A 13,254-nucleotide genomic window follows, 5' to 3' on the forward strand; every position below is an offset into this window, starting at 1 on the left:
ACTTACTGTCAGATACTAAGCACCTGTCAGGTGTATGGTCTGCCTTTTCACTCCCTTGAGTCTTGGCTGTGATGAACTTTCTAACGTAATGTGGTCCCACCTGTCTATTTTTGCTTTTATTGCTTATGCTTTGCAGGGTTGGAGGGAGTGTTTATTTTCTTCTAGGAGTTTTACAGTCTCAGGTCTTAGATTTACATTTTCACTGTTTTTTTTTTTTGGGGGGGGGGGGGCATGGCGTAAGGATGCAATTTCATTCTTTTGCATGTGGGCATCAGCTTTCTTCAATGACATTTGTTGAAGACTCTGCCATTCTTTACTGTGTATTCAACACACTTACTAAATATCACTTGGCTGTACGTTTGTGGGTTTATTTCTGGGTGCCTATTTAGTTCCACGGTCTATATGTCTGACTTTATGCCAATATTACACCATCTTAATTACCATATGTTTGTAATGTATTTTAAAATCAGGAGGTGTGATGGCTCCAGCCAGCTTTGCTCCTGTTTCTCTAGACTAACAGGATTTTGATTTTGATAGGGATTGTACTGAATCTGTACTCCACTTTGGGTGATGTGAAAATTTTAACATTATGTCTTTTAATTCATGAACACAGGATATCTTTCCATTTACTTGATAAAAGAAAGAAAACAACGTTTTGTGGTTTTAAAGTATAAGTCTTTCACCTTCTGGGTAAGTTTATTCCTAAGTATTTTTAATGTGATTTCACATGGGTTTGCTTTAAATTTTCTTTTTAGATAGTTCATTGTTAGTACACAAAACAACCCATTTTTGTATATTGATTTTGAATCCTGTAGCTTTACTGAATATATTTATTATAATAATTTTTGTGGGGTCTCTGAGGTTTTTCTACGTATAAATCATGTCATCTGCAACAGGTAATTTTACTTCTTCCTTTCTGATGTGTGTGTGTGTGTGTGTGTGTGTGTTTTAACTTTCTCTTGCTAGGACTTTTAGCACTACATTGAATATTTGAGTGCCAAGAATGAACACCCTTGCCTTTTTCCTAATCTTAGAGGAAAAACTCTCTTTTTCACCATTGAGTATGATGTTGACTGTGGAATTTTTATTTATGTCCTATTATTTTGAAGCAAATTTCTTCAAATCTAGGTTATTAGCATTTTTATCATAAAAAGGTATTGAGTTTTCTCAATATTTTTCAATGCAATTTTTATCCTTCAATCTCCAAATATACATAAATAGTTTAAAAAAACTAATCCAATTAGAAAATGAGTGAAGAATTTGAATAGATATTTCTCCAAAGACAACATGTAAATGACCAACAGGTATATGAAAAGATGCTCGACTTCACTAATAATCACACAAATGCACCTAAAACCACAATGGTATATCAAATCATTCCTATTACAATGACCACCAACAGGCCTGGGCGGTGGGGGAGGGGGTTAGCTAAAACATAACAAGTATCAGAGAGGATACAGAGAAATCAGAACCTAGTACACCGTTGGTGGGAACAGAAAATGGCAAGGCTGCTATGGAAAACAGTTTTCTCAAAAATTAAACATATACCATCCTATAATCCAACAATTCTACTTCTGGGTACACATCCAAAAGAACTGAAAGCAGGGGCTCAGCCAGGCATGGTGGTGCACATCTGTGATCCCAGCAACTTGGGAGCTGAGACAGGAGGACCACAAGTTGAAGGCCAGCCTCATCAACTTAGCAAGACTCTGCCTCAAAAAGAATAAAAAAGATATATAAAGGGCTGAAGATGGAGCTCAGTGGTAGAATACACAGTGTGCAATCCCCATGAGGAGGAGGAGGAGGAGGAGGAGAAAGTAAGCAGGGACTCAAACAGGTATTTGTAAGCCCACATTCAAAGCAGCAGCATTATTCACAATGGCCGAGATATGGAGACAACAAAGATACCCAGCGATAGATGAACACAAAGAAAATGTGATGGAAACAACAGAATATCATACAGAATGCTATTCAGCCTTAACAAAGAGGAAATCCTGCCACGTGCAATACAACACGGATAAACCTGAAGACACATGTAGGTGAAACAGGCTAGATAGAGTAGGAAATACTCCATGGGTCCACTCACACGAGATCTGCAACAGCCAACCTTAGAATGGACAGTAAAATGGTGGTTTCCAGGGGCTGAGGAGGGGGAATTGGGGAGCTGCTGTCCTACAGGTATAAAGTTTCAGTTATGAAGATGAGTAAGTTTAGAGATCTGCTCTACCACACTGTGCCTATAGGTAACAATACTGTGTTACACATGTAAAAAATCTGTTATGAGGGTAGATCTCATTTTAAGCTTTCTTAACCCAATTAAAAAAAAAAAAAAAAAGCTACTGTTAGAAATGACAAATGGCTACCTGCAGTCTTATATAGGAAATTCCAACGTCAGCAGTTTTAGCCTACTTTCCTATCAGTTAGAGTCTCTCATTCCCCTGTTTAAGTATTTACATTAATTGCTCAACACTGCTAACTAATTTGAAATTACAAATGATCCTGACATTTGTGGCAGAAATTCAGTTTCACGAGATTTGGATACAAATGATACCTAACTCATGGAGTGGAAGCAAATACTGAAAGAAAAATCTGTTTACAAATCCAAAGTACAAAGACTCTTCGTGCTTACAGAAAAGGACACACAAATATGGTCATGAAGAAAAGGGACGATGAAGGAAAGAAAACCTGGGCAGACACTTAAGGTCTAATACCAACAAAATCTCAGGACCCTAAATGCTTTCCCAACTTCCAAAACTAAGGAAAATACTGCTTCCAAAAGAATGCAACCAAGGAAAATACATTCAGGAATGCCTGCATCTCCAACATTCGATGCCTCTCAAGTGCAACATTTGAGATACTGGGTGCATTATGCTTCAACGTGCATATCTCCACCGCAAGCAGTTCCCACGCCCAGCTGGTTAAGAAAAATACACAGTGGGGGAAAAGAAGACTGAGTTATTCATCTGTTTTGGCAAACAACTTAACTGGGCTTCCTAACAAAACGGTACAGTAGTCCAAATGTAAAACTATAGGAATCAGTGAAATGTCACAAAATGCACTGCTCTGGCCTGAATGTGGTTCACTCTGTATCATCTGCCACGTCTCTGAGGGTAGCTGTTGCTTTCACCTGTTAAGGACACAAAAGAAGACCTTTGACCAATGCTCCTTTAACATACCTGAACAAAATCATCTTGGAAGGTCACATTCAGCACTCCATTCCATGATACAGTCCACCAAGGAAGGGGTACAGAAGCTACTTCAAACATGTAAACATGAAGAAAGAGGTATGTATGTCCACACATCCATATTTCAACAGAGCTATTTGGAAGGGGTTTAACCTGAGACCAAAGTGCTGAAAGTGAAAACCAAAACACCTGCCCACAAAAAAGAAATTATCTACTCTCCTGACAGGCTTGAGCCTACAGATGAGATCCCCTTTTGCCTCCTTGCTCCTCACAGCAGGGCCAAGTACATTTTGCACTCAAGAGTTTGCTGTGGGAATTTTAATTTTGCACTTATTTTGAAGACAAATTTTTAAATGAAAGCACCCCATGCTGCAACACCTAACTGAGCAACTGCTTCTAAATAAAATACAGCCACCCCACTTATGTAAAGCCCCTACTCTTTGGGTATCAAGTGGTGTAGCTTTACCAGGAGGAAATGAGGAAGGAGAGAAGTGATCTTTTAATGTATGTAAAAGACAAGTTCACAGCAAGTTAAGGCCTGAGGACATAATTTTACTCTGTAGGAATAAAGCTTGTTAATAGTGTAAAAACTGACTCATTACACAGCATTCTGAAATACAGCACACCAAATTCAGCAATCAGCACTAGGGTCACACTGGGAATACCAATTTAGTTTGAACAGTACCTGCAGCTTCATACTGCTATCTTAAGTTTTTCCTGGTTACAGAGTTTTTTTGGCTTCTACAGTGTCGATTTATTTGGATTACACTGGTGTGTGAGCATACCTTTTATATCTGTAAACATGTAAGTGACAACGTAAAGTATTTAAGGCAATACTGGGCTTCCGCTATTTAGATGTGAGATTTGTATAGGTTTGGGGTTTTCTGTTTGTTTGGCACTGGATATTGAATCCAGGGACTTGCACCTGCTCTACCACTGAGTTACACCCCGAGGCCTGGTTTTTTTTAAGTGATCCAAATGTTGTAAAGTTTGAGAAACAACTGCAATATCAAGTTGGATGGGAAGAACAACACCTAATACTTTGTAGCACAGTAGGATAATGATGATTGGCAGTTAACTGAATATTTCAAAACAGCTAGTGAAGATTTTGTATGTGCCAAGAAAAAAATAAGACACGGCAATAACCCTGATCTGACTATTACACATTCTACACATGTATTGAAAAATCACACTGAACCCCACAAATATGTAAATTAGTGTGAATTATATTATATACCTATAAATATATATGTGTATGTGTATGTGTACACAACACCTTAAGGATATTGAGACATCTTCAAATTAAAATGTGACTATCTAATAATATTTGTCAATAAATTGGGGCATGATTGGTATAAGGTCAGGATTGTTGAAATGCAGGTAAAACTTTCCTCAACAGAGTTTGTTATGACTGGGATCTGGAATCCCCCAAGGCTCACGTGTGGAAGGCTTGGTGCCCACTGCAGCAATGTTCAGAAGTGGGGCTTTGGGGGTTGGATCGTGAGGGCTCTGGTCTCATCAGTGGATTAACTGGCTGATAGCTGAGTGGACTTCTGGGAGGTGGCAGTCTTGTCCTGGTGTCTTTCCCTCCCCGTGTCCTGGCTTCCGTGAGCTGAGCATCTTTCCTCTCCTCCTTGCCCTTCCCCATGATGTTCGGCCTCACCTCAGACCCAAAGCAATGCAGCTGGCTGACCGTGGACTAAAACCTACAAAACCGAGCCAAAATAGCTCTTTCCTCCTTTAAATTGTGGATGTCAGACATTTTGGTCACGGTGAAAGCTAACAAGAGTTGCCCCAATTTCTGGGGACCTCTGCTTCACACCTTCTTTCTCTATCCCTGAATCTCACAAAGAGGGAAGATTAGGCCCCAGTTTTAAACAAGTAATAATGAGACCGACTTAAAAAGATTCAGTAAAAGTGATGAAGGATTCAAAAACCAGATGTTTGTCCAAGAGAAAGAGGTGATGATGTTTAAGGGATGAGAGGGAACAGAAAATAGCAGAGGAAAGGATGTTCACTAGCTCAAAATGTCTACCATGGTGCTGTACAGAAGGAGGACCACGGCTGGCCGCGTAGCTCAGTGACAGAGTACACACTTAGCACAAGCAAGGCCCTGGGATCAATTCCCAGCACCAAATAATAAAAATAATAATAATAAGTAGAATAAGGCTCATGTAGCTTCAAATGTTGTTTCCAGAATCAGAGGCAAAAAGTCGCAAGCACACATTTTGTTGTAAGATGCCAAAGACCACTATCATTCATTAAGAAGCCACACACTGCACACCAAGATCTACTAAGAGTTAAATTCAGTGTAGGGTTCATGTGGAACCTTCCAGCTACTGGCTTTGACTACTAAAATAATGAAACAATAAAACACAAATATACATTGGGCTACTTCTCCCAACACAGAGTTAATGAACATAATCAGTATTGAGTTTCTATAACCTCTTTTTTCTTCTCTTGAAGAAGCAAGGGTTTTGGGAAAGACAATGTCAATCACTGAATGATACAGAATCACATTGTTATTAGTTTAAAATTAATCTGAAGTGTGTAGAACAGTTCTAAAGAAGAGATCAAGGATCATATGTCTGTCTACTGTGATACATATAATTTAAGATAACATAGTAGACCACCACCATAAGTTATTTCAGTAACTTTGAGATGTTGATGTTAGAGTGTAATAAAATGTATATAAATTGGTCTCAGCAAACCAATATTTTCCCGTTTCTTCAATCTATCAGGTATGAGATAAAGAAGTACAGAACCTCACACAATCACTACACACAAAACATCTGGTAAACAGCAGCACTGGGGGGAAGAAAAGGATCTCTAGATTCTTAAGGTTGTGGCTGATTTCACCAGAACAGACAAAAACAAGTAGTAGGCCAGGGGAGGATGGGATTGAGGAAAAAGGACCATCCAGATTCCGCCAGGCCCCATCGGAGAATAAAGAACACAGATTGATAATTACTGTCCAAGAGAATCTAATTTTCTTCATTTCATATCACAGGACCATAAAATATCCATTTCCATAGCTTAAAACCTCATGAAATATTGATCTTGTCTTATAACTTTCAAAGTATCACTGTATCATACTTTAATCTCATAAATGCTTTCCTCAAATACTTTCCTTTTTCCCCCTTTAGAATTAGTCTTCAAATGAAAATTTCTTTTCCTGTTACCTCTGGAAAGGGATTATGCTGTATTAAAGCACATCTCATTTTTCTTAAGGAAATGAAGAAGACAATGAGATCTGAAGAAGGTATTATTAAAAGTTGTTCCCTCCACAATGGTGAGTTAGCACAGATTTTCCCCAACTATTAACCTCTCCCTCCCTCAGGTACTGGGGATTGAACAAAGGGGAGCTCTTTTTAAGGTTTTTGTTTTGTTGTTTAATTTTGAGAAAGTGTCTCCTAAGTTGCCCAGGTTGGCAAACCAGAAATCTTCCTGCCTAAGTCTCCCCAGTAGCGGGGGTTACAGGGGGTTACCACCATGTTTAGCTCCAACTATAACAGCTTTTGTTTAACTAAAAAAAAATACTACATCTAGGGACAACCCCATTCAAGCTTAATTCACACAAAACCTCCCTTGATCAGCAAGAGATTTAACGGTAAAATTATTCTGAGTCATCTAATCAATTAATTTATGGTGTGTCTAAGATCCCCAACTTCAGACTGCTCTCAGTCTAGTGCAAAAGAGATCCAAAAATGTCACTAATTAGACTACAAAGCACAGATTACAAAAGAAATGAGCACAGGCAGAGGAAGGGAGACCTCAGATTCTGGCTATAGTAGCCATTCCTCTGGCTCCTCCTCCCATCTCCCAGCCACAGCCCTCCAGCCCTGTCCCATCACCACCCCATATATAGCATTTTAGCTGAAGCCATCCCGTGTGTTGATGCTCATTCTCTTTCTTCCCCTAAACCATGAATTCCCAGAGGGCAACTCTAGTCCAGCAAGAGAAGGGATGCCTGACACACAGTGTGCTCTCAATCAGCAACTGTTCTAAGACCTTCTGCACAGAAGTGCGAGGAAAGACTTCACAGGCAACATTTGAAGAGGATCTTGAATAATCCAGAAGTCTGGCAGGTAAAGAAGACTTTGAAGATTAAAGAAGTGCAAATTAAAACTACACTGAGATTTCATCTCACTCAGAATGGCAATTAACAAGAATACAAGTAACAATAAGTGTTGGCAAGGATGTGGGGGAAAAGGCACACTCATACGTTGCTGGTGGGACTGCAAACTGTTGCAGCCAATATGGAAAGCAGGATGGAGATTCCTCAGAAAACTTGGAATGGAACTACCATTTGACCCAGTTATCCCACTCCTTGACATATACCCAAAGGACTTAAAATCAGCACACTATAGTAATGCAGCCACATCAATGTTTATAGCAGCTCAATTCACAATAGCTAAGCTATGGAACCAACTTAGGTGCCCTTCAACAGATGAATGGATGAAGAAAATGTGGTACATATACACAATGGAATATTAATCAGCCACAAAGAAGAGTGAAATTATGGCATTTTCCCATAAATGAATGGAACTAGAGACTATCATGGTAAGTAAAATAAGCCCATCCCCAAAAACCAAAGGCTGAATGTTCTCTCTGATATGCAGATGCTGACTCACAATGTGCGGAAGGGGGTCATCAGGTTGGAAGAGGGCAGTGGGGGGAAGGGATGGGGAAAGACAGTAGAATCAGACACAACTTTTCTATGCTCATACATGAGTACACGACCAGTGTAACTCCACATCATGTACAACCACAAGAATGGGAAGTTATACTCCATGTATATATGGTATGTCAAAATACATTCTACTGTCATGTATAACTGAAAAGAAAAAATAATTTTTTAAAAAAGAAGGCTTTGCAGATGTAAGATTCAATATTAAATTGTCCTATAGAAACTACTGACTTCTTATGCAAATATCTCATGGGATTTAGATTTCCCATCTCACCATAACATGTTCCAAAAGCACATTTATTATTTTTTTTAAATCTACTTTTTTGGGGGAGGGGGGACTAAGTATACCCTGGGTTATTATGGAGCCTCATTTTACTTCAAACTCTCTCAGACCCTGTATTTGGGGGTCTTTAACACCTTCAAAGATGCCAACCTAACCAAACAGGTGCAGTAAACTAGGTTTGGCAGAGAACCCCAGGTGCTTTACTTTAGAACCTTATTTTTCTTAGATGTTCAAGTTAACTTCATAAAGGAATTAAACTACCAATAATCAAATTATCAAAATTATCTCACATGCCAAGTATCCAGCTTACCTATCTTTTACAAAGGGGTAAAAGGTAGAAACAACATAAAATGACATTTTACTTTGGAATGTGAGAAGCAGTCAAGAAGTATCTGTGACTATGTTTGGCTCTAGGTAAATACTTTTTCAGAGCCACAAACTCCTCTCAAAGCTTGGTAAAAGGGCATTTACAGTTTTCTGGACAGTTTCTGGACAAGGAAAAGTGGCCCAGGCCATCAGACACTCTGTAAATAACCACTCAGGTAGGAAAAGGTACATACCATTAGTCTAGAAGAGACCCAACCCAGAAAGGGGATCTGCCAACCTATAGTTCTACAGAAAAACACACTGAGGCCAGGTAACTGAGGTGAATTTCTCAAATCCAGTTAGCAGAACCCAGCAAACTTGATGTAATCAGACACTGTTTTTAGTAAGTATCCTTTATCTCTTCAAGACATAAAAAGTTTCCAAACATAACCAAAATGCTCAGAAGGGAAGAGGACTCATGCAGCAGAAGCGAGGCTAGGAATTCTGACTCAGCCCTTGCATAAGAGGGCCTCAGATGCCCTGAGTTGGCTCTTAAGACTACTCAAGGCTAGGCAGGCTCACAGCTGGAGACAGCTCAGCTCATTTTCCCAACACTGACAGTTAGGGGGTCTCAGTTCTCCTATAAAAGGAGGTCCCCATCCAGTAGTAAAGAATAAACAGGATTACAGGAATGCACAGCATTGATTCAGTGAAATTAATCCAGCAAGAGGGTGGGTAAACCAATAAACTGAAGGTGCCTGATGGTTTAGTGTAGGGCTAGAGGAGTGCTGGCTAACACTAGAACAGCTTTTAGCCTCCTGAGACTCTCAAGGTCAAGGGCAGAAGAAAAAAAAAAAAATCTGGGTCATGCAAATTTCTTTTGTCATCTGAGTTCAATGGCACTTTGAGGGCTCCAGCCTTGCTGTCTTGAGTCATTACTTCCTATTCCCTGAAGAGGGCATTCAGAAAAAACACTGTCTCCTAAACTACAAGTTTCATGGGATGGAAGATGCAGAGGAGAGAAGAGAGGAACACAATGGTACAAAATACTGCCTAAGAGTCTTTATTAAAAATGACAAAGTCGGAGAAAAACCCAGTTAACTAAACGAAATAAAAAAAAATTGACATGGGCAATACTACAGACCTGTTTCTCCTGATACAAATAACTTCACATATAACTGATTGGTTCTTCTTTATGAAGAAGATTTTAAATAAAACTTAAAGCTATCTGCATTCTGAAAGGATAGTAAGCAATGATGGTTATCTTTTGAAAAATGCATTACTCTGAGGTATTTCACTCACCTTGTGGGAAACTCAAGAATTAGACAAAGATCTATTCTATGGGACATTGAATATGGGACTTTGTCTAATAGACATTCTATGCCTATTAGACAAAGAATCCTATGGAGGGAAAAAAAAGACTGCCCATAGTTTCTTCTTTTGTAGTAATTTTATTACATTAAAACTGCTTGAAAGAAGTGGGCAAAGCCAAAGAAACATTTGCTCTATAACTATCTGTTATAACGACATCCTTATTTATTGTATTGTGGTATAATCTGGACTCTACATAGTGTTTTTCCAAACCCCTATTTTCCAAACATTAGCAAATGAATGATTTGAAGTAAATTTGTTGTCAATTTGTGGTTGAAACTATAGTTTAAGAATTAGACCCAGTGGGCCAAGCATCCTCTGTGTAGTGACAACAGCCTGCATATGTAATTGTGCTCTCATTTATACAGAAAATAGTCATTTTGATCATCTTTCTATGATATTCATCTTAAAAGGACCTTAATTTTATGTAGAAAATACATTGTTAAATTAGTTCAGAGGATATCAAAATTGTTGACCCTCCCGAGACACCCCTGGAACAGTATCTGAAAGGGAAGTGAGTAACCAAGGCTTAGGCAATAGGCATTGGTTGCCTGGATCCTTCCACAGGGCTGCAACTCTTGACCTTGGATCAGTTAGAAATTACTCAGTTTAGAAACATCTAGGCAAATGTTGCTTTTAAGGACTTATCACAATTAAGAAAAGAGATATACAGCCCTTTTGACAGCCCATCTTCATTTTACTTATACTGCTACAAAAATCTTCACCTCCTTCTGAAAGTCTTTAAAATCAGAACACAGGACTGAACTAGAGAATGTATATACAGACTGAAGAAACAACTTAATTTCAGCAGTACTGTCCTCTAACCAAAGCAAAGCAAACTTCTGATAAAAGTGCCTACATAGAGAAACACAACCTTTTTTGGTACTAGGGGTTGAACCCAGGGACACTTAACACTGAGCCACATCCCTAGCCCTTTTTTATACTTTATATATAGACAGGGTCTCGCTAAATTGCTGAGAATGGCTTTGAACTGGTTATCCTCCTGACTCAGCCCCTATAGCCACAGGGATTATAGGCATGCGCCACCATACAAAGCAAGAAACTCAACCTCTTACAGCACTCATATGGCTATATGAGACAAAGCACTTTTTTAAAGAGGAAACTTAAGTTTCCTCATCTGTAAGATGGATATAATGCCTTCAGAACATAATAAACTAGCACATTGAGATAATATAAGGAAAACACCTGGCTCAATGATGAGTTTCCTCCCTATACCAAGACAATATTGCTATGACTGTTCCATTTGCATTAAGATAGATGCATGAGCACTAACTTCATGAAAATATGCAGTCAACATATACTTGGGTTTGGCCTGATCTTTCTGGATGCTGTTTAGAACTGCAAACAGGTTCTTAACTACTAGTAAAGTTGTTTTCCCTGAGAAGAAGAAAAAAACACTGCAGGAATTCAAAAAATGATCCAACATACAACTAATTTAAGTCCATTTGAGTGATGCATGGTGGTCATGCCTGGGTTAGTAATTTATAATAGGCCTCAACTGCTGATTCCAATGGCTTCTATCATTCCAACTAGGTACTCTCATTAGGGGAGGAAGCAAGAGAGACTGACCTTGACTCACCTCATTTCCAATCCAATGTGGAAAACCCTTAACACAGTGGTTCTCAATCTTGGCTGCTCATTAAAATCACCTAGGGAGCTTTCAAAATGCTAAACACCCAAGCCACACCCCAAACCAATATAATCAGGATATCTAGGGGTGAAAGCCAGGCACCCCTATTTTTGAAAGACCCCATGGTGATCCAACATGCAGCCAAAGTTGGGACTTCTGTCCAGGATCACCCCTTTTGACCTGAAGTGACTTCTGCAGCAAGCCAATCCAGGAAAGCCAACCCAGAGCGTTTCACAGTCACAGCTTCTGCGTAGAGCAAGTATAGCAGCGTCCCGTACATTGGAACACCACAAGTGCCTGCACTTGGGGTCCAGGCCAAGGGCTAAACACCTTATTAAGTAGGCGACTGCCCAAGCTAAAGGAAGAGTCATGTTTCCAAGTAGTTTGCACTCGAACAAAAAGAAGTTAGCCAATCTCAAGAGGTGCCACCAACGCCTAATTTTGCTTCTGATTTCTTTCTTTCTTTCTTTTTTTAAAAGCAAATATCTTAAGAAGGAAAGAGTACTGTGGGCGTCCCCTCCACCCTCATACACACAACCCACAGAGCAGCAGAAGCTTGCAGTTCCCCCGGCCGCCTAGAAAGCGCCCCGCAGGCTCCCTTCTGCGCAGGGCGGGCGGGTGCGCTCTGGCCCGCGGCCACTGCACCTGCCAGCGCGCTCCGCGGCACCTGCAGCGCGGTGCCCATCTCTCCTACCTTCCAGCAGCTCGTCCAGGCTGGTGATCTTCCGGCTGCCGTCGATAGTGTAGATGGTGCGGACGCCCTGGGGCAGGTTCACGTTGTCGGACAGGGAGCGGGTGAGCTCCATGAGGAGCGCATCGAAGGACCGGAAACGGTCGCTGGAGATGGCAAAGACCAGGCCTTTGAAGTAGCGGTCCCCATTCCGGTAGAAACGCGCCTTCTTGGCCTTCTTCTCCGAGCTGAGGGCCTGCAGGGTCCGCGTGCGGTAAAAGCTGCAGTGGGCACTGTGAGCTGGGCTGGGGATGAGCCCGTTCCCCTTGGGGCCCGAGCTGCTGCTGCCCCCGGAGGAGCTGGGCGCCCCCCTCCGAGACCCCGGCCTCGGCCTTTTGTCCCGCTCCTCAAAGTGCTCCAGCTCAATACTCCTGGTGCTGGCCATCGCGGCTGCTCAGAAAGCTTTCCTCAAAAACACGTCCCAGGCAGCCTAGAGGCGACGCGAGCGGCCGTGGAGGGACGTCCGGCTGCGCGGGCCTTAAAGCACCGGCGCACCTGGCTCGGGCATCCCGCCCTCTCCTCGCAGGTGGGGCCGCCGAGGCGCGGGCCGACCCACGCCCCCAGCTAAAAGTGGCCGCGGCTTGGAGCTGCCCAGCTCATTGTCCAGCGCGGCTCGCTCCGTCCTCCCGCCAGCTGGGGAGCCCCACGCCCCCCCAAGCGCCTCCTCCACCGGCCACGCCTCACAACTCCCGCTCGAGAGCCGGTCGGGAGCTGCAAAGTTGGGCCGCCCGAGGCTCGCCCGGGGCCCGCGGGCGCACACAAAGCTCGGGCGCCTGCCGCGGCTCGCGTCCGCCCACCGCTCCCGGGAGCGCCGAGGGGAAGGAAGGAAGGCGGGGGGAGGGGAGCGAGCGTGGGAGAGCGCCCGGCCCCAGCCGGGGACGCCGCGCCGCCGCCCAGTGCGCGCCCAGGCCCCGCCGGTTCCGCAGCGCGCCGTCCGGGGCTCCGCGTCCGGGCAGGGCCCGTCCTCCCCCCGCGCCGGCCCTAGCGGGAAATAATGCAGCCCTCCTCCCACGCAGCCGGCGGGCCCAGCCCACCCGC

General features: G+C 42.3%; 1 protein-coding gene across 9 annotated transcripts in view; it reads right to left on the reverse strand.

Moving 5' to 3' along the window:
* Positions 1–13,002, reverse strand: part of Dclk2 (doublecortin like kinase 2) — a 149,545-nt gene extending 136,543 nt beyond the window's left edge. For 7 of the 9 annotated variants that reach the window (XR_011708027.1, XR_011708025.1, XR_011708026.1 and 4 more), the window contains exon 1: positions 12,181–13,002. Coding sequence is in view for 6 of the 9 variants with exons in the window: in XM_027926771.2 (XP_027782572.1) it covers positions 12,181–12,601 (421 nt within the window). In the remaining 3 variants the exon portion in view is untranslated. The remainder of the gene's footprint in view (positions 1–12,180) is intronic. The other 2 variants (XM_027926773.2, XM_027926772.2) reach the window with 1 other exon arrangement.
* Between the last annotated feature and the right edge of the window lie 252 nt (positions 13,003–13,254).

The sequence above is a fragment of the Marmota flaviventris genome, chromosome 7, assembly GCF_047511675.1.
Source record: "Marmota flaviventris isolate mMarFla1 chromosome 7, mMarFla1.hap1, whole genome shotgun sequence".
NCBI classification, from domain to species: Eukaryota; Metazoa; Chordata; class Mammalia; order Rodentia; family Sciuridae; genus Marmota; species Marmota flaviventris.